Source organism: Misgurnus anguillicaudatus, chromosome 9, assembly GCF_027580225.2.
Source record: "Misgurnus anguillicaudatus chromosome 9, ASM2758022v2, whole genome shotgun sequence".
NCBI classification, from domain to species: Eukaryota; Metazoa; Chordata; class Actinopteri; order Cypriniformes; family Cobitidae; genus Misgurnus; species Misgurnus anguillicaudatus.
The window spans coordinates 28,914,913-28,937,009 of NC_073345.2; the positions used below are offsets into that span (position 1 = coordinate 28,914,913).

At 35.6% G+C, this 22,097-nt stretch overlaps 1 protein-coding gene across 2 annotated transcripts; it reads right to left on the reverse strand.

Moving 5' to 3' along the window:
• Positions 1–1,772: 1,772 nt before the first annotated feature.
• On the reverse strand, positions 1,773–22,097 carry lman1 (lectin, mannose-binding, 1). 2 transcript variants are annotated; one of them, XM_073871462.1, is made up of 14 exons: positions 21,858–22,097; positions 20,741–20,895; positions 19,088–19,195; positions 17,078–17,139; positions 16,546–16,645; positions 16,272–16,395; positions 14,120–14,178; positions 13,803–13,939; positions 13,108–13,291; positions 10,518–10,588; positions 4,503–4,662; positions 2,607–2,734; positions 2,297–2,343; positions 1,773–2,163 (listed from the first exon to the last, which is right to left on the reverse strand). In XM_073871462.1, exons 1-13 carry the CDS (start codon positions 22,048–22,050, stop codon positions 2,313–2,315), a joined length of 1,512 nt encoding a protein of 503 aa, XP_073727563.1. In that variant the 5' UTR covers positions 22,051–22,097; the 3' UTR covers positions 1,773–2,163; positions 2,297–2,312. The 2 variants fall into 2 exon arrangements, with proteins under 2 accessions (XP_073727563.1, XP_073727562.1); XM_073871461.1 differs by having other exon boundaries at positions 1,773–2,343.

Here is a 22,097-nt window from a genome sequence, read left to right on the forward strand (position 1 = left end):
ATCGTGCTCACATGTCAGTTTTTAGAAAAGTGTTTATTTACACGTACCCGTGCATATATGCCGTCAAGAGAAGCTCAAGCCCACGTAAGCCAATCACCGGCAGCGCTGGTGGTGACGCAAACTGGTTCTTCATGTTGGAGGGAGGTGTTGTTGCAGTAGGTAATCGATGACCTCAAAGTACCGCGAGAGCGAGTTGAGGAATCACACGTAGAGGTCTAATTTCGAATAGCTCTCGCGATACTTTGACATCATCCGTCTGTCGGTTCTTGCAGCGCCGCATGAAGTCAAACACGCGTAAAATTGCTGACCTCCGAGCACTCGTCTCTGCTCCTCGACATAATGGAGCAGCTGTATTTGCAAATACAAACACACGAAACGAGTTTGCACGAACATAAATGTGATCTTGGAAGCGTTCAGAGTAGCAGTCACATGTAAACATAGGTCGCACTTTTGACGTAGGTGCGAGCTCTGGCGCATACTCTGTGACGTTGCCTGCTTAAACATCCGTTTGTCTCAGTGTACATGCAACCGTGCAACCGAAGATTTTCAGGATCTCCACTCTGGCCGAAGTTTTTAGAAACAATCGTTTCAGAGGCGAGTTCTCCGTTTGCGTGTAAACGAGGGGCACAAACGAAGGTAAATCTCTCAGTTTTTAAAAATAACCATGTACGTGTAAACAGGGCCCCAAGCTCTTCCCACTTGTACCTGGCTTTCGAGACGTCTACATTGTTAAACTTTTAAGTTTATTCAACTTGAATTTACAATTTATTTCAACATTTCTTGACTAGTAAGGGGTTGGTAAATTATAAAATTAGTATAAGTATATAAGTTATTTCAACTTTATTTTTATAGCAACTCCTCACTAGTCAATAAACTAGTCAAGAAAGAATGATTAAACTTAAAAGTTTAAGTGCAACAAGGAATTTTTTTACAATGTAGGGTTAAATATTACATCACCTGATAAACTCTTTCACCGCCATTGACAAATTATCTCGTCAATTAAGAGAAAACATTTGGATAAAAAACGTGTTCCTGATAAATTTTTATGTTATGCAATACTGCGATTTACCAATTTATTGGGTAAAACCAAAACCAAAACGTTATTTACTAATTTTACGCCTCGTGTATGTTTTGATAATCGTTCTGAATCTGATTTCTAACAAAATGCAATTATTTCACCTTTTTGCAAAAAAAAATATTTTTAAAGAAAAATACCCATATTTAAGAGTTTATAAGCAGAGAAAAAAATATAGATACAATGAAACTTTTTTTGTTTAAAAGCAGAGGGTCTGTTCTTTCATTTAAAGCAGCACTATGTAGTTTTTTACCTTTAAATAATGTCTCTAAAATTATTTCAGTGATAGAACAACTTTTAACTGGACAAACTGTACTGTCGTTGCAACCTGAGCAGCCTCCTAGCTGCTACAAGCACACTCTGAAAGTGGCAGTGGAGGGTAGGAAACACAGCCCCACCCCTCCCCCTGCCTGCAGAAGAGTGTCTGATACCAGGCACTGTTGCGCTTTTCAACCACATGGGGGAGCTGTAAGTAATTTTTACATGGAAACTACATAGTGTTGCTTTAATATATTTGTATGTTTATATATGTTTAGAAGAACATTTTCCTGGAAGGCATTTGTGAAACTTTTGTGAAAATCACAAAAAATGCTGGCGGGCAACTTTTAAAAAAATGGCTGGCAGGGAATAAGTTAATTTTCATGCCCCAAGTTCTTTAAATGTTCTGGTTTGTAGAAAGAATGAGACACACAGGATGTAATTTGATTTTTCTTTTATGTAAATTGTTTGAGAAAAAAAAAACATTTTCCATCTTTTGAAGATTCAAAATACACATTCACAACCTTTGGGTGCTTGCAACCCCCAGTACATTTAGGCTCTAACACTTCTGGAGGACAAACAGCCTTCACACCAAAGGAAATGTGATCAAATTCTTTCTCCTATTGCATCTTTTACCACAGTTCAGAACGTTCTTCGGACAGTGATTGAGTTCTTGAAATGACACCTGGACCGTTATTCAAAATGTAAATATGTCAATCTTCTAAGGAATATATTACATCATATTCAGCATTATTCAGTCAAAACTGTCACACACACTTGGAAAAAAATCAGCCATTCAATCCCTGTACAGCTCTGATCAAATTAAAAATCTGGAATTAAAAAGAAAAGAGAAATCCTCAAACAAAATGCTTCCGTTTTCAAGTACAATAATTTATAGTTTGCAAACAAACTGGAAATTAACACTAATGGACAGTTGCTCATTTACATATGTGCTGTGTTTACCAAGAGCTAAACGTCATCAAAAAAACTTCTTAGCTGCTGCTTCCTGCTGACTCCTGAGAGAGAGAGAGAGCGAGAGAGAGAGATTTAGCAAATTATGATAATCTCTTGCTTTTACATTTACATTTTACTCCACACACCCACTGAGGTCCATTTTAGTACTTCACACTTTACATAACTACTGAAATATCATTTTAGGAACATAAAAAATAAGTAAGGTTTTTGGAAGCCCAGTAAGGAAACAATGATTCTTTTAAACAACTGTCCCATCATGAACTTTATAAGTGATGAAGAACACTGCAACACATAAGTTTGACTCTTGTACATAATGTAGCCAAAGAAAAGGAGGGACTGAACGACGATGAAGACCAGGAAGTGTGTGAAGGACAGGCAGTTTGGTAATGGAGGAAGTTCAGGACATTTTACCGTCTCTGCAGGATTCTAAAAACAACCATCATCATCATCAGTTTTGTTGTGGGCTCTTTAAAGGCATTGGCAATTAAAATATTAATTTTTGGTATTTGGGTCAATGACGTGACGTTAATTATTTTGTGTCCGTATTGTTCAATTAAATGTAAAATAATTCAAAATAAATTTGCAGATTACTTGCATACATTCTCTTTTTTGAGGACCAAGTCTAAAATTTCTGGTTTTATTTCATTTTAAAAGAATATTGGGGTATAATTGCAAAAATGTCAATGTGGTGTAACCGGTCTGTGTCAATTGGTGTAACTAGTATTTTTTGAAATATAAATATATTCGTAAAAATTGTGGAATAAAATATAATTATCTGTTTTTTTACATACATTTTTACATAATTTATCAAAGATTATTTAGAAAACTGAGCTGTTTTCAGGACAAATATTACAAAAATGCATTACAATTAAAATTTACATTTAGAAATAACTAATAAAATTATATTTTTAATTTTTTTTGATGATTACGCTTACATGCCATCAAGGTGGATAAAATATTTTATATTTCTAATTCTATGGTGCAATTTGGCGTTTACACCACTTGACATTTTCAGGTCCATTCCGTCTTAACTCTTATAAAAAAAAATGTGCATAAAATTAACATAAATACACCAAGTGCATTGAAATAAATCTGATGCATGCTTTTAAACCACGTTTTTTAAAAAGATTTTTGAATTTCTCATCTTGGCAAACTGTTTTTGTCACTGACCCATGAATAATATCAGTATAATCAGTGTCACAAACATAAACTGTATATTTTTCAACATGGCTGTGAACCATGCTATTGGTAATGGTGGCTTATTGTGACCTCACCGCATTTTTCTGAATTATCAGCATATGTCAGGACAAATATTACAAAAATGCATTAAAATTTACATTTAGAAATAACTAATAAAATGATATTTTAATTTTTTTTGAGGATTACGCTTACATGCCATCAAGGTGGATAAAATATTTTATATTTCTCATTCTATGGTGCAATTTGGAAGTTACGCCATTTGACATTTTCAGGTCCAATCCATCTTAACTCTTATAATTTTTTTTTGCATAAAATTAACATAAATACACCAAGTGCATTGAAATAAATCTGATGCATGCTTTTAAAACAAGTTTTTTTAAAAAGATTTTTGAATTTCTCATCTTGGCAAACCGTTTTTGTCACTGACCCATGAATAAAATCAGTATAATCAGTGTTACAAACATAAAATGTATATTTTTCAACATGGCTGTGAACCATGCTATTGGTAATGCTGGCTTATTGTGACCTCACCGCATTTTTCTGAATTATCAGCATATGTCAGGACAAATATTACAAAAATGCATTAAAATTAAAATTTACATTTAGAAATAACTAATAAAATAATATATTAATTGTTTTGATGATTACGCTTACATGCCATCAAGGTGGATAAAATATTTTATATTTCTCATTCTATAGTGCAATTTGGCGGTTACACCATTTGACATTTTCAGGTCCATTCCGTCTTAACTCTTATACATTTTTTTTTGCATAAAATTAACATAAATACACCATGTGCATTGAAATAAATCTGATGCATGCTTTTAAAACAAGTTTTTTTAAAAAGATTTTTGAATTTCTAATCTTGGCAAACCGTTTTTGTCACTGACCCATGAATAATATCAGTATAATCAGTGTCACAAACATAAAATGTATATTTTTCCACATGGCTGTGAACCATGCTATTGGTAATGCTGGCTTATTGTGACCTCACCGCATTTTTCTGAATTATGTGCTCGATGTTCCTCTTGACCCCATGCAAATGTTCCTTGATGTCATTGAAGTGCTGGACCGCCTCATACGAGCCGATGCCGCCGGCGTGACCCTGCTGCTGACCCACTGCTAACTGCTTTAGCGAGGCTGACAATGAGTTTCTGTGAACCACAACACAACATCAGTGTGATTCTTCATTAAATGACCACACGCTGAGAAATAAACTCACAGAGGAGAAGCCACAATGAACAATATCAGATACTGAATAAGGAAGATGACAGTCAAATGTATCAAGGCCGTATGTTTGTTTACAAATAAAAAAACTTTAAAGGATCTATAAACAGCCATCAAACCAAGGATCTCTTAATCATCTTCACATTTGATAAGCTGATGTACAGTACACCTCTAGTGGTCGCTATACAACATTGCATGCCAACACTGCTGGCCTGATTTTGCTGGCAAATGACACTGACCAAGTTCTTTAGGCTAGAAAATCTTAATATTACAGTGAATTGTCGTGATTTAATCTTTTAAGCCTCCCCCAAAAGGCCATATATCCTTTAGCCTCATGGAAAAAATGAAATTACCACACAGATCAAGCAGGATGATTGCTAAATTAATCTTCTTAAAAACATGCGGCCTTTCTTAAACATATTTCAGATGATTAGGACATACCCATTTAAGGCTTTCTATGGGAGGATGTTTTTATTTTGCTATAAGCAACTTTAAAAAAAGTAATTAAAGATTAAATACTATACATATATATGAAATTATATTATACAGAATATTAAATACAAACTTTTAAATATGCTACAAAAGTTTAGAGCAGGGGTCTCCAACTTTTTTGTGAGCAAGAGCTACAAGCTATTTTGAAGCTACTCAAAATGTTTTTGTTTTACTTGTTGATTTTATTTTATTTGGTGATATGTTTTATCATTGTTTAAAATTATAGTATGCATAAAATAAGCCAAACTAATATATAAAATATGTTATAAATAAATATTAAAACTGATGCTATTCGTATATGTGCTTTGGCGGGCTACTCATAGACTCTGTGTTTAGAGTCTCCAGACTAAAATGTTTGTGATCTTAAAAACTTTTAATTTAAAGGCACGTGCATCAATTTTTGAATTGTTTTTGTAGATAACAAGATCATTATGGCAAAAATGCCCTTAAAGCATACAACTTGGACATAATAAAGAAGAAAAAGCAGCCATTATGAGCCCACTATAGATGGGAACTAATTCATTGCTATGGATGTGTAAATAATAACAAGTGGGTATTTTTAATAATTTAATTTATTAATTTAGTTTATTACAAAAAAAATCAATACTGAAGTTTCAAATAATTTTTGTAATAAATGAATTTATTAATTTAATTAATTTAATTGAATGTATTAAAATACTCCGGACTCTGGAAAAAACTTTTTTCAATATTTTACTATGTTCTCACCTCAACTGAGATAAATTAATAAATACCTATCTTTTTTCAATGCGTGCACTTAATCTTTGTACAACGCATTGTGAATGTGTTAGCATTTAGCCTAGCCCCATTCATTCCTTAGGATCCAAACAGGGATGAATTTAGAAGCCACCAAACACTTCCATGTTTTCCCTATTTAAAGACTGTTACATGAGTAAGTATAGGTGGCACAAAATAAAACATGGCGATTTTGAATGAGAACTATATTGTATGTATACTTTGACCTCGGCGCACAGTAACATCATCAAACATCCGTCAACATTACTGCTCCCGAGGTCAAAGTGCTGCAAACCAAGTCCTCTTCTGCCATACAATATATTTTTTAAAACTTGCCACGCTTTGTTTTGTGCCACCATACTTACTGGTGTAACTACTCATGTAACAGTCTTTAAATATGGAAAACATGGAAGTGTTTGGTGGCTTCTAACTTTATCCCTGTTTGGATCCTAAGAATGAATGGGGCTAGGCTAAATGCTAACACATTCATGACACGCTGTACAAAGATTAAGTGCACACATTTAAAAAAAGATAAGTATGTGTTAATTCATCAAGTTGAGGTAAGAACATAGTAAAATATTAAAAACTGTGGTGTTTTCCTTTAAAAATGTGAAAGTTTTGAGTTTCTTTCGAATACACAGAGAAACATTCAAACCTTACACTTAAAACCCTTTAAACCTAAATCATTTTGTCTCTAGCATTACACATTTTAGGCAAAACTTTAATACTTTTGAATTTTTTTTACTGAAATAAGACCAAGTCTGCACATTAAAAGAGCACCGCATGGTTTAATCAACAACACATCTTAATACTTATAACTTGCATTTTTATTATCATGAGTGGTTGAATCCTATTTCTTTGGTGTCTGCCTTCAAAATTTTAAGATGATTACTGGGATGAAATAGAAATATGAGGGCACTGATGAAAAAACACAAGTCATAAGTACAGACTCCTCGGGGAATTACAAATACAAGACATCAATCAGAGGCAAAGCAGGTTTTAGCTGCTGTATGATGGATATATTTAAAGACTTGCATCTAATCCACCAAACACAGGTCCCATAAGGAGCCTAAACAAAATCAAATGTATTTCTTAAGGGAAAAAATAATATAAATCTCCCTTGAGGCACAAAGTGAACATTTAGAAACGCTGCCCATAATCTTTATCCACTTCAAATGACCTAGATGTGTTTTTTCTCTGACAATTTTTTTGGGCTAAGATGAGTAAAATGAAATTATGATAAAAGGGTCCAAATCTGAATATGTGCATAATCTATCAAATTAATTTGATCAATTCAAAGCATTTGATCTGGACTAAATGTTGTTTAAGATTCACGCAGCAGTAGGATTAGCCCAAATGAACAATCGGCACAGATTACTAATCTGTTTTGTTGACAATAGGAGAGGAAACGCGACCTCAACGCTGCCCTTTATTAAAGACTATACACTGCTTACAGGCATATTAAAAAATGCAATAATCGCATATATGATAAATCCCAAACCGCTTGACCTTGTTACGCAAAAAAAAAAAAAACAGCAGAAAGAATATGTTGCATGTCTTGAATGATATAGATTAGTTATTCTAACATTATTTTCACATAGGTTATAGTTACAATAGCCACAGTCTGGAAAGATTTTTTTTTGTTATACCTATATACTGTAAAATAAATACGTATCTACACAAAAATTATTTTGTGCTTTGTAAGAAAATAATAGGCCTGTAAAAAGATTCAACTAATAAGAGCAAGAAAACACTATCGGTTCAGTATTTTAATAGGTGTGGATGACACTTACAACGAATCATATGTGCATTTAAATCACAAAAGTAATGTTTTGTCTTAAAATTTACATCAAAATTGATATTAAACGATGCAGTTTTTCGCATATTGCTTCAGGTAAAAGATGGAAGGGAGCTTCAGCATTACTAATGGGGACGACAACAAAAAAAGGTCGGAAAACACCGTTCTAGAAAACACTTAAAGGAATATTCCATTTTCTTAAAAGAAAAATCCAGATAATTTACTCACCACCATGTCATCCAAAATATTGATGTCTTTCTTTGTTCAGTCCAGAATAAATTATGTTTTTTGAAGAAAACATTGCAGAATTTTTCTAATTTTAATGGACTTTAATAGAACCCAACATTTAATACTTAACTCAACACGTAACAGTTTTTTTCAACGGAGTTTCAAAGGACTATAAACAATCCCAAACGAGGCATAAGGGTCTTATCTAGCGAAACGATTGTCATTTTTGACAAGAAAAATAAAAAATATATACTTTTAAACCACAACTTAAAGTCAAGGTCCAGTCCAGCGCGATCTAACGTAAATGCGTGGTGACGTAGGGAGGTCACGTGTTACATATCTAAAACGCACATTTGCGGACCATTTTAAACAATAAACTGCCACAAAGATATTAATTAGTATCAGTTGACATACAACAACGTAGGAACGGTCCTCTTTCTCAACACATGTAAACACTGGGGTGGAGTTTCGCGTTCGTCCTCTGTGACCTCTTGACGTGATGACGTATTGCGGTGACGTAGTGGGGTCAGCTGGCGCATCACGACCGGATCTACACGACGAGAAGTTGTGCTTTAAAAGTGTATATTTGTTATTTTTATTGTCAAAAATGACAATCGTTTTGCTAGATAAGACCCTTATGCCTCGTTTGGAATTATTTATAGTCCTTTGAAACTCCGTTGAAAAAAACTGTTAAGTGTTGAATTAAGTATTAAATGTTGGGTTCTATTAAAGTCCATTAAAATTAGAAAAATTCTGCAATGTTTTCTTCAAAAAACATAATTTCTTCTCGACTGAACAAAGAAAGACATCAACATTTTGGATGACATGGTGGTGAGTAAATTATCTGGATTTTTCTTTTAAGAAAATGGACTAATCCTTTAATGTTTTTACTTTATTCACCCTAATTGTATTTATGTCATGTTTAATGAATGACACAAGCCAAATAAATGTGACCTTACAAATAAATGAAGAGTTTCGTTGCAAAACGAGATAACCACCATTTTTTTAATTGTTCAGAAATTTCATTTTTTGGTTGTGCATTCCAATTCATTTCAATGCAACTGCAGTTGGTTTGTTTTGATTTAAACCTTAATAACTTAAAAAATACAGCTAAGTAGCACCATAAATCAAAATAATAACATGATAACATAATAATAAACATGTTTTAACAAAAATGTTAAAAAATTGATTTATCTCGTTTTGCAACGAAACTCTTCAAATTATGTGAAATATAATCTGTTCATTAGGAATTAAAATAAAACTTAACAATGCACTTCTCTACAACAAAACTTAATACAGTCAAGCCTCTCTGTCCCTCCCGGCAAAAAAGCATCGCCAACTTGTTCGAAAAATCGGTTTAGCCATCATTATAGTTTGATCACATCCATGTAAAAAGGGTTGTAAAAACACTCTTTTGTTGGCTAATCCTCTACTTGCACACTAAAGGACTTTTGAATAGTGCAATTTGTGGCGTCTAATCCAGAGCTTTATTGTTTGATTTTGTCTTTGTGTTTTAATCCCTGTTCGTCTACACATCGCTTCAAAAACACCTGGGGTAAAACAAACAACTTCTCCCGAACGCAACAAAAACAAACAATGCTAACATTACCAAATGCAAAACAGAATAACAAACAGATGCAACTAATCTGGATTAAACAATGTAGATCTTTAGATCTTCATGTAAAGACACGACAACACAGGAACAAGAACCTAATCTGTCGCGTTGTTCAGTCGGATAAAAAAGGGCTTGTAATGCGACAAGACCTCTGGTTTTGCAAAACACTACAGGGCAGCGTTTAGATAAAGTCAGGACATCTTGAGACAAAACAATGGCATTTTTAAGATACGTCAGTGCAAGGCATTATTAAAGGTCACGTTCTTACTGATCCCATTTTTTAAACCCTAGTTAGTGTGTAATGTTGCTATATTAGCATAAATAATACCTGGAAAATGATAAAGCTCAAACTTCACTGCCAGGCGATATATTTTCTTTAACAGAATTCGCCTTTAAAAGCCTACAACGAACGGACGGTTTGGACTACAGCCCTCTACTTCCTGCTTTAATGACGTCAGTAGAACAGTTTTTTGACTAAACTCCGCCCACAGAAATACGTCAGTCGTCAGCTAAGCTAACGGCAAATTAAACCGCTATTGAATCACAACACACAAAACAAGCTACACAATCAGAACTCGTTACGTATTTCTGAAGGAGGGACTTCACTAAACAAAGAAGACATCAGCCGGTTTTGAGGACAGTGAAAACAGCGCTATACAGATAAGTAAATTGTGTGAAAAATACTGCGTTCTTGAAACAAGAACACGTGTTATATTGCGCACTGTAAACACAATCAAAGCTTCAAAAACACAGAAAGAACGGGACCTTTAAATTAAGGCAGCTTAAACATGCATTTTAGTCTGGGACTATGATAAGCCCTGTCCGAGAAACCGCCCCTATGAGACACTTTATTGGCTGGGAAGTGTTTCTGAATAACAGTATTTTCCATTACTTACCTTATTTCATTAATGTTCCTCAAAACCTCCTGTTGTGTGGTTATAATAGTATCCATTTCATGGGTGGGAGCCTAAAAGCGAGTAAACTTTTGGTTAGACTCGAACATTACAGTTTTAGTGCTCCACAATTTTATAAAGACACTTGCTTTTATCAAGAACATAACAAGGAAGTTTAACATTCATGTCATTTTATTAACTATACTTTAGGTGCCAATAAAAGTCTAGTACTTTTAGCATACTAGAGTTAAATGTAAAGACTTCAGCAGATTTTTAAAATCAACAAAGAAAGTCTGCAGTTTACATTTGGGTCTTCCTCAATTTAAAGGGACACTCCACTTTTTTTAAAATATACTAATTTTCCAGCTTCCCTAGAGTTAAACATTTGATTTTTACAGTTTTGTAATCTATTCAGCTGATCTCTGGGTCTGGCGCTAGCACTTTTGGCATGGCTTGGCACAATCCATTGAGTCTGATTGGACCATTGGCATCGCGCTCAAAAAAATAACCAAAGCATTTCGATATTTTTTCCTATTTTAAACTTGACTCTTCTGTAGTTACTAGGGGTGTCACGATTCTCCAAATCCTCGATTCTATTACATTTTCAATTCTAAGGCCACAATTCGATTTGATTCTCGATTTTTCCTTTTTTTTTGAAAGAACAGGTTGCTATGCCATTTTTAGACTAGACTTTTATGAAATAGAACCCGGAGATGCCCTGCCATGTTAGTCGTGCTGCCAGTGGAAAAATATGGTACACGCACATACCTGATAAAACAAAACTTTCTGTCAGATGAACATTCCCCGCACTTTTCAGTTCGGGCGGCCCACCTAAGCTGGGAAACCCTACCGCCTTAACTAGGTATTAGTTTAGTATTAGTCTATAGTTTTTGCAAATTTAAAGTAAATTAGCAGGTGATTTCAGCAACCTGCGTGAGGCGCTTGCTGTTTTTTTGTTTCCCATGTAAAGAACAGCTTGCATGGTGTCTCTTGCATCTGCCATGCTATCTTTTAACTGGCTGTAGCTAGCAAAGTTAGAGGAGGTTGACTCGACGTGTGTTTTTTTCCACTTGGCAAGTACACCGGATGTGACATGGGGGCGCGGCAGGACCAACGATTCCATTTTTTTATTTGAAGTTCGAGGTTGTGACTTAATTTCAATCAATTTCGATTTAAAATCGAAATTGTTACACCATTGGTAGTTACATTGTGTACTAAGACCGACGGAAAATTAAAAGCTGCGATTTTCTAGGCAGATATGGCGAGGAACTATACTCTCATTCTGGCATAATAATCAAGAACTTTGCTGCCGTAACATGGCTGCAGGAGGCGTAGTGATATTACCCAAAATGATATGCCAGAAAATGTCCCCTTGGTTACTTTCAATGAAAGGGGACTATTTTCGGTCGTGCGTAATATCACTACGTTATTTTTTAGCGCAATGCTAATGGACCAATCAGATTCAATGCTAAGCTATGCTAAAAGTGCCAGCGCCAGACCCGGAGATCAGCTGAATGGTTTCTAAAACGGTAAGTATCAAATGTTTAACTCTAGGAGAGATAAAAAATGAGAATATTTTCAAAAAAAGTGGAGTGTCCCATTAACTTTTATTTACATTTTATTTACATTTACTTTCAGCAGATGGGTGATTCTCACGAAACCATTGAAACACCACGGCACTAATGATTTTAGCTTTAAAATGTGTAATATAGTAACATTAAAAAGCATCAGAATTAACACAATACTGTGTTCTACCTTTCACAAATGTGTGATTTCAACATAAGAATTTATAATTGGAAATTTTATCTCATTTTCTGCTGAAATTCTCATTACCGCAATGTGTCCGGCTGTGTTTGAACATGCGTTATGTTGTAATTTAATCAAATTAACACAAAAATATTAAGAAAAAAAAAATGGATGTTTTGCTAGACTACTTTAGATGACAGAAAAAATATTTACTGAATATTCATGTATAATAATAATGAAGAAAAATTAGGAAAATGATGTGTCCATGCCTGATGTTCTCATCCTCCGCAACACTTTTTGAGAACAGTTTAAGCACACATACAGAATTTTAATAAAGTTTGATTTTGAGTGACCAAGCAGATGGACCAGTTACTTCAAGATGGCTACCAGGTAAGATCATTTTTTTACAGTTAATTTGAAATATTGTCTTGTCAGAATGCTTACACGACATTTTGATTATCATTACCGCAACAGATGCTTATTAAATGTTAATTTAATTAATTGAAGCATAATACATTGATTTTAAATGCATGTGCAGAATCTCCAAATTATGTTCTTTCAGGTTTGTCATGTCATTTTGAAAATATGTCAGTGTTGATGTTTTCTGACTGTTGCGATAATGAGATTTTTTAGGACTAATTTTTTAAATTATGTTACAAAAAGTGTTAAATGATAAGTAAAAGTTTTTAAATTAATGTTCCCATTTACTCCAGACTTTGTTTTTCAATGTCTGGTGGGAAAAAAAGTAAATTTTAGCAATTTTTACATTTTCATGCATGACATTTTTAAAACCAAGTTTTCGTGAGAATCACCCGGATGCTTTTATCTAAAGCAAAATCTGTCCTACCTGTCCTGACTGTGCGTTCACCACACGTTTGGACATCTCCTCTGTGATGAGCGACACGTAACGTCGCTGTTCATCCAAAATCATGGCCAGTTGCCGGTTTAACTGCTTGATTTCCAAGTGGATTCGGTTCTGACCTTCAAACACCTGACGGATCTCTCGATCGTTCACGCTTTCAAACAGGTCATCAACTACAAAAGCAAATCAAATGCAGTAGATGCTAAAGGTCAAACAGATCTTTGATTTTCATATATTGTTTTCTTAATATGTGATCCGGTCAGTGAACCCTCAGCTAAAGTAATTTTTTTGTGATTTACTGTTTTATACATACAATCATCCTATATAATGTAAAGTACATTCAGTGAAAATATAACCTTGATATCTTTAATATTGACTGGGTAAGTTCATGTCAAAGATTGAAATCAATTACTGAAGCCTGGATTTCACAGAGAGGGTCACATATTTAATTGTATTTTATTATAATGGGAACATACTATGGATATCAAATGTGAAAGTAGCAAAAACAGTCTGTTTAGCTGTGCCTGATGACGTTTATTTCTGACTAACTTTACTTCATTTAAGTCACTTTAATCCTCTCATTTGATGCTACCAGCAGATTCCTATCGACTACACACATCACGAATGCTCAAAGATGCACGCGAGCCTAAGGTCTAAACTTCAGACGGGATACGAGGGACTCAATGGGCTGCCCCTGGACATCAGGGTGCTCTTTCTGAAACTCCTCTTTCCTTTTGTCCAGCTCTTGTTGGAAATTCTCAAATTCTTCCTGGTACTTGTCCTTCTCCTCTTTGGGAATCTCTTTTTCTGGGGGAGGCTTTGTGGAAAGACACAAAACACACATTCAGACCTGCTCACGCACACAGACGCACTCACGCACACTCCAATTATAATGAACAAGAGCAATGGAGTAAGAGGTGGACACTTATGAAATAAGTATGGCGGATTCTTTTGAATCAAACTTAAATGCATGTGTGTGTGGGGAGGGATTGTGTACCAGATTCTGCCCAGGCTCGGTGAGCCTGAACACCAAAAATGACAGCACATCATGGTCATCTGTGAAAAAGACATTCATTTAGCTTTTTGTTTAATTATCGTTACAGCCATATTTGCTGGAAACATAATTTATTCAGTTAAAAATAAACAGAAATCAGGGATTAAGCAAATATATAAACATTCAGCGGTTACGATTCACATCACTAAGCTTATAATGATTTTTAAGCTAAGCTACTGGGTCAAATTTTGTAAAAGTACGTAAAGCAACCTGCAATTTTATGTTTCAACCAGAGATGGCTATAGAGAGACTAGTTACAAATTAAAGGGACACTCCACTTTTTTGAAAATAGACTCATTCTTTAGATCCCATAAAGTTAAACATTTGATTATTACCGTTTTGGGATTCATTCAGTTGATCTCCGGGTCTGGTGGTACCACTTTTAGGATAGCTTAGCATAATCCATTGAATCTGATTAGACTATTAGCATTGATCTCAAAAAATAACCAGAGTTTCGATATTTTTCCTCTTTAAAATGTATCTCTTCTGTATTTACATCGTTTACTTAAGGGGGTCGCACACCGGCCGCGCAGATCAGCGTAGCGCCGTGTCGAGTTGCGTCTAGGACAACTCGGAGGTATTGTAAACCGGAAGTGCACATTAAATAGCGCGAGCTTCGTCAGACAGTGTCTACTTCAAAATGCAAAATGCAGGTGCCACCTGGCGGCGCGGGTGTGCATATACTAATAGAAAACAATGTGTTCGATTTTTTTAGAATGGCGCGGCGCTGAGCTGCGCGGACGGCGTGCGATCCCATTAAGACCGACGGAAAATTAAAAGTTGCGATTTTCTAGGCCTATGTGGCTAGGAACTATTCTCTCATTCTGGCGTAATAATCTTAGACTTTGCTCTAATCGCAACTTTTAATTTTCGGTCTGTCTTAAAGGTGCAGTGTGTAATTTTTAGAAGGATCTCTTGACAGAAATGCAAAATAATATACAAAACTATAATATCAGGTGTGTATAAAGACCTTTTTATAATGAACCATTATGTTTTTATTACCTTAGAATGAGGCATTTTTATCTACATGCACAGAGGGTCCCCTTACGTGGAAGTCGCCATTTTGTGACACCATGTTTCTACAGAAGCCCTTAACGGACAAACTTTTTTATTAAGTTGTCTCCGACAATGACATGTTTTTCCGGTGATGGCTACCGTAGCTTCTCTATGCGTTTCAAAAGCGAGGGGTGAGCAGTGGACTGAGCTGTTGGTTGCAATTCGCAAACTCACCACTAGATGCTGCTAAGATTTACACACTGCACCTTTAAGGGCTATTTATAGTCGCGCGTAGGTGCGACGGCGTAGGTTCCACGTCGGTTTTCATTTATACTTTTGCGTCGTCGTCGACGTGCAAACACCCCCGCAGACCGCTGGTAGGCAGTAACCACGCGTGTAACCACAGTAGCAGCAGCAGAAGTCACAGAAGAAGAAGCTAAGCAAGTTAACCCACAAACGAAGAAACAGCAACTTGTTGTGTATAATTTGAGAAGACCAGCAATGATGAAAGTAAATAAACAGCGACTTTTGATGCAGTTTGAGTTAAATCACTCCTCAACTTGGCTCATCTTTGTTTTCACCGTCACAAACGGAAATTCCTATGACGCAGTTTTTTTTACCTGACGGGAGGGGTTCTGGTGGACCAATCACAGGGCTTGCGGTCCGCGTAGATCTGACACAGAGCTACGCACAGGCTACGGATAAATCGACCTTTAGCACACGATCTAACTACAGAAAAGGAAAAAAATTAAACTCTTTGGTTATTTTTAGCACGATGCTAATGGTCTAATCAGATTCAATAGATTATGCTAAGCTATGCTAAAAGTGGCACCGCCAGACATGGAGATCGCCTGAATGGATTCCAAAATGGTAAAAATCAAATGTTTAACTCTAGGGGGGCCGAAAAATGAGCCCATTTTATTTTCAAAAAAGTGTAGTGTCCCTTTAACTATATAAAACACTCAAATTTGTTTTTGATATTTTAGATATATTCTTTTGCTTTCAGCCCAATTTTGATTCAGATGAACGCTAATAAGAACATAAGACAATGTCTGCTTCTGCACACGTGAATCAACAATAGCCTTTGTTGGACTCGTACCTGCCAATCCTCCAGTAGCTGCAGAGATGCCAAAAAATCCAGTTTCAGGAAGAATCATGTTTTCAACTTTGGTGCAGTACTCATAGTCCTCTTTATCAGGAGTGAAGCCATTATTGATGTATACCTAAAGGAATCGACAACTGAATCAGTGTTCATTTTGCTTCAAATTCATCTCTAATAGGATGAATAAATTGGATTGTAACACAGTGGCCTACTGTATTTATGATTATTTGTTATAATATATGATATAGCAGATATAAACATGCACCAGTACCGATAATGTTTGCTTGTAGTAGGTGATTTTGGCGCGTACAGGGTAGGGTTTGTTTCTGAAGTCTCTAAGGCAGGTACCCAGAGACTGAGTTGTGCCATCACTAAAGGAAACAAATTTGGATCAAACAAACAAATACAAACAACAAAAGTACAATGTTCGCTTTACAAAATAATACATTTTTGAATAATGTTTCTCTTAAAGGGACAGTGCACTCAAATTGAAAATGACTTACCTTGAGTCATTCCAAACCTGTATGACTTTCTTATACAGATAAAAATGTCTATGAAACATATATGTGAAATACTACAAAAATATGATAGCTGATTATATGAAGGCATGTGGTTAAGTCACTATTTTGTAAATTTTCGACCACATATGCTGGTAACAGTTCTCCCCCGCTGGCTTTCACTGTCATACTCAGATTAGGAATGATGGAGGATTAGACTCTCTCATAAATAATCATATTTCTTAATCTCCTTTGAGTTGCAAAAATGAGAGCAGTTATGTTATCAAGGAGGATATGTTTACTTACTTTTGATGGTCATAAACAAGTTTTCCATTGTTACCCACCACTAGGACAGCAGGGTTATTTTTCTACAATGGAAAGGTCAGTGAGAAGAGAGATAATCCCTATTTAGTACAGAGCGAACATAATATAGATCTAGAGGTGCTCTGACATTTGTTCGTGAGACAAAAGCACGACAGATAAACATAATCCTTTCATAAATAAATATTGAGCTCTACCTTAAGATGATTTGTCCAAAACACACATTGTGAAAACATAATTGGATGAATTTAGACATAAACAAACATTACATTTTCAAAATTATTTTAACATTTTCTAACTTAATATCTTCCTCTAACTAATAAAGAATACTTAACAAGTTGAAAAGGAAGATTCACCATATATAGCGAGACAAAGAAGATAAATCTAAAAGCTTTGATAATAGAAATATTATCTCTACTCATTATATGACCCTTGACCACAAAACCAGTCTTAAAGGGATAGTTCACTAAAAAATGAAAATAATATCAGTAATGACTCACCCTCATGTCGTTCCAAACTCGTAAGACTTCGGAAAACACTTTAAGACGCCCCATATCCAATCCGAGAGCCTATTGACCCCTCATCGAAAATCCACGCAAGGCCCACTGACCATGTCCAGAAAGGCAACAAAAACATCATCAAAGTAGTCCATGTGGCATCAGTGGGTCGGTTGGAATGTGTTGAAGCGTCGAGAATACATTTTGGTCCAAAAATAACAAAAATTTCGAGTTTATTCAGCATTGTCTTCTCTTCCGCGTCTGTTGTGAAGCGCATGCGCAAAACCAAAGCCACATGACTGCAGTGACGCAGATGACGTGCCATCCTCAGACATGTTTGCGAAGTTTTTTTCCAAACTTACAGCCAGCATCTTCCTCAGACTGTAAACGAAGCCCGGGCACACACACAAAAAAAACAGCTGGGGCGCACCAGATAACACGTCAGCCGCGTCACTGCAGTCACGTGACTCCAGTCTCGCGCATGTGCTTCACAACAGACGCGGAAGAGAAGACAATGCTGAATAAAGTCGGAATATTTCTTATTTTTGGACCAAAATGTATTTTTGATGCTTCAACACATTCTAACTGACCCACTGATGTCACATGGACTACTTTGATGATGTTTTTATTACCTTTCTGGACATGGACAGTTTACCATACGTAGATTTTTAATGAAGGGCAAACAAGCTCTCTGACTAAATGTAAATCATCTTAAATTGTGTTCAGAAGATGAACGGAGGTCTTACGAGTTTGGAACGACATGAGGGTGAGTCATTAATGACATTATTTTCATTTCATCATTTACTCATCCTTAATTCGTTCCAAAAATGATTACATTTCTTTGTTCTGCTGAACTCAAATGAAGATATTTTGAAGAATGTTTATAACCAAGCAGATCCGGGGCTACATTGTCCTCCATAGTAGGAAAAAATAACACTATGGAAGTGAATGGTGCTTTGGTTATAAAAAATAATAATTCTTAATTTGTGTTCAGCAGAACAATTTTTTTTTTTAAAGTTTGGAACAACTTTTAAGTAAGTAAATTACAGGATTTTTATTGTGGGTGAACTATCCCTTTGAGTAGCACATATTTGTAGCAATAGCCAACAGTACCCTGTATGGGTAAAAAATTATCGATTTTTATGCCAAAAATCATTAGGATATAAAGTAAAGATTATGCTCCATGAAGATATTTTGTAAATTTCCTACCTTAAATATATATAAAAATGTATTAATTACTAGTAATATGTGTTGATAAGGACTTTATTTGGACAACTTTAAAGGCGATTTTCTAAATATTTAAGATTTTCTGCACCATCAGATTCTTAACAAACCTTACAACAATGGAAAGCTTACTTAATCTTATTTATAGCTTTTACATGATGCTTAATTCTCTTTTTTAATGACTGGTTTAGTGGTCCAGGGTCACATTTAGTTTAAAAATACAATTGTAACAGTGTGTATTTTAAGAAATAAAATTGCATGTGTGTGCTTTCACCTTTCCATCATTATCAAATGAGTCAAAGAAAATTCCCACACCGTTCCACTGATCCGCGGCCCCATACACAGGACCATCGAGACCTTGACTGGTTGTGAACCATATGGCCTGCAAAACAGACACACACACACACACACACACACAGTTCACTGAACATGGGTAATTTGGTAAGTGGTGCTTGAGATCAGTGTGGTCTGCTCCACAGGACTGTGGGACAATTTTAAGAAAAGACACGACACTACACTATAATTACTTGTTCTACATTGCAAATATGCTGAAAGACTCGCATGAATTTATCAAGATTGACCTACGGACACGTGTCCTGATAAATTTATTTATGATGTACAACAGAAGCCCCTCCCACTCGTGATAAGAGGAAATATATGAAACTTGTGACTGTGAACAAACTAATGAAGGTCCAATGAATTAAGTCCCATTAAATGAGCTTTCATAACCAGTAAGGGAGTTGTTTACACAACAACACTGTTTTGGGGTCCTGAAAACACAAACTTTTGAACATGGGTTTCAAAGCCCAAGTTTTTGAGAACAACACCTTGTTGTCTCCGTGTAAATATTTATAATAATATATGGAACTACAAATCTGTGGTAACAATGATTTCATGGGCCTATGTCCAATCAATAGCTATGCTTGACCATAACAAAAACAAATAATAATAGCGGCCTACAGGACTGTGTTTGTGCTGCTCAAGATACTGAGTTTATTAACACTTCTTCAACAAAATGTACAAAATGTTGGCACTTTAAAGTCTATGGAGCCCTTAAAGAATAGTCTACTCATTTTCAATATTAAACTATTACTATTTGTTATTACCTTAACTAAGAATTGACCAAACACATCAACGTTTTTCCTATTTAAGACGAGTAGTTATACGAGCAAGTTTGGTGGTACAAAATAAAACGTAGCGCTTTTCTAAGCGGATTTAAAAGAGGAACTATATTTTATGGCGTAATAGCACTTTTGGGAGTCTTCGACTCGCCTGAAAAGTCCGCTCCCCTTCTCACTCTCATAATGGGAGAGGGAGGGTGTTACTGCGCCGAGTCGAAGTACTCCCAAAAGTGCTATTACGCCATAAAATATAGTTCCTCTTTTAAATCCGCTTAGAAAAGCGCTACGTTTTATTTTCTACCACCAAACTTGCTCGTATAACTACTCGTCTTAAATAGGAAAAACGTTGATGTGTTTGGTCACTTCTAACTTTATCTCTGATTGGTACCATTGAATGAATGGGGCTAAGCTAAATGCTATCGAGTGTCGCAGCGCGCTCCAGCGCTTACGTGCACGCACACAGATGATAGAGGGATGTATCAACAATTCTTAGTTAAGGTAATAACATAGTTTAATATTGAAAATGAGTAGACTATTCCTTTAAGGGGACATGGAGCAAAAATTAAATAAAGTTTAGTTTCACGTGCGCCCGTGAAACTATCGCGTGTGCAACCGAAAGTTTCACGTACGCATGCGAAAGTTTCAATTAAAAAAAAAAAAACTGCACATGAAGGTTTCACGTGTACGGAAGAGGTTTAGGGCCACTGGTGAAAAAAATATTTGAATTCTGACTTAAAACTCAGAATTCTGACTTTAAGCTTTCCATCAAAACCAAAAGGCTCACACATTTCATTTTTTTCTCTCACCAATCCATCTGCTCCCATCCGGCCTCGTCCGGACACACGGAATGCCACTTCAACTTCCCAGTTTTCAAAATGCACAGGTGATTTTGTCCACACTGAACCCTTTTGGCTCCGCAGAGAGGGAGTGATGCGGACTTGATCCGAGCTTGGAATGGCATCTGGAGATAATGAGGAAATTTGAAAATGAATAAATAAACAACTCTAAGAACATTTAACACACACATACAGGAAAATATGAATATAATCATGAATGAACATTTTATTTTCAGGTTGATTTCAGTCGTAGGACCACAATCTTGCCCCTATACACACTTCAATCCAAGTAAACTGAGGTAGGGTGTTTTGAGCGTTCCATCATTAACTGTACAGCTTCTCTAAAAATGCTTCTCAGACAAAAAAGTTAGGTTTTGTGACATACATTTTTTTTAAACTAAAAATCTGTGTGCAACAAATTTGGCTATTTTATAACAGGACATATAGAAAGCATTTGCAGTGGAGTAATAAAGGGTATTATTAAGCAATTGGTGACAGTAAAAAGTTACACAATATAATCATTATCAGATACTCTTTATTCTGAGTCAAATCGGTTTAACCCTTCGGTGGGTGTTTAGTGGAAAAATAAACTGTGTGACACTTTCAGTATTGAATGGCATTGATTTCCAGGAGGCTTGACAGATTACTATAAATAACTTGGATTGGTGTCATCACTTTTAGAAGATACTGACAATGCTGAATTTCAGTGTTAGCAGCAACATGGATTAAAAGTAATTTGAATCACATTGATTTTTGCAGAAGATATGTCACAAACCACAGTTTTAATTAAACATATTGCTGATGACTTCTCAATAAATCATGCAAAAACAACAACCAAACAGCAAAGCACCAAAGAAAACAAAGCAGGGGTAGTGCACTTGTTTAATAAAAACGTTTGCACAATTTACTTCCACACGATTGCATTAATACAAGAAACCTTAAATGCTCAATGCAAACCATCATTCACATAACGACATTAAAGCAACACTTTTTTTGCCTAAACCTGCATTTAAACCACACATCTAAACATGCTGACAGACAACGGTAAGTGATACAGATGGAGGAGAGAGCAGATGCACAAACTTACTCCCAGTATGAACCCAGAATGGGATTCGTCCATCACTCTGTGTCAAATGAGGCCCTTTAAAACTGTATTTATACTCAAAGCGCCGATGCGGCAAGTCACCGGCGGTGTTGTCGGCGATAACGGATTGAAATATTAGTGATATTAGTAATAAACAGACACGAGCTGCCAGACACTTTGCTATGGGGACCGCCATGTTTCAGTCTGAGTGCTGACGTAGCGCAGAGAGGGGCGGGACGATGG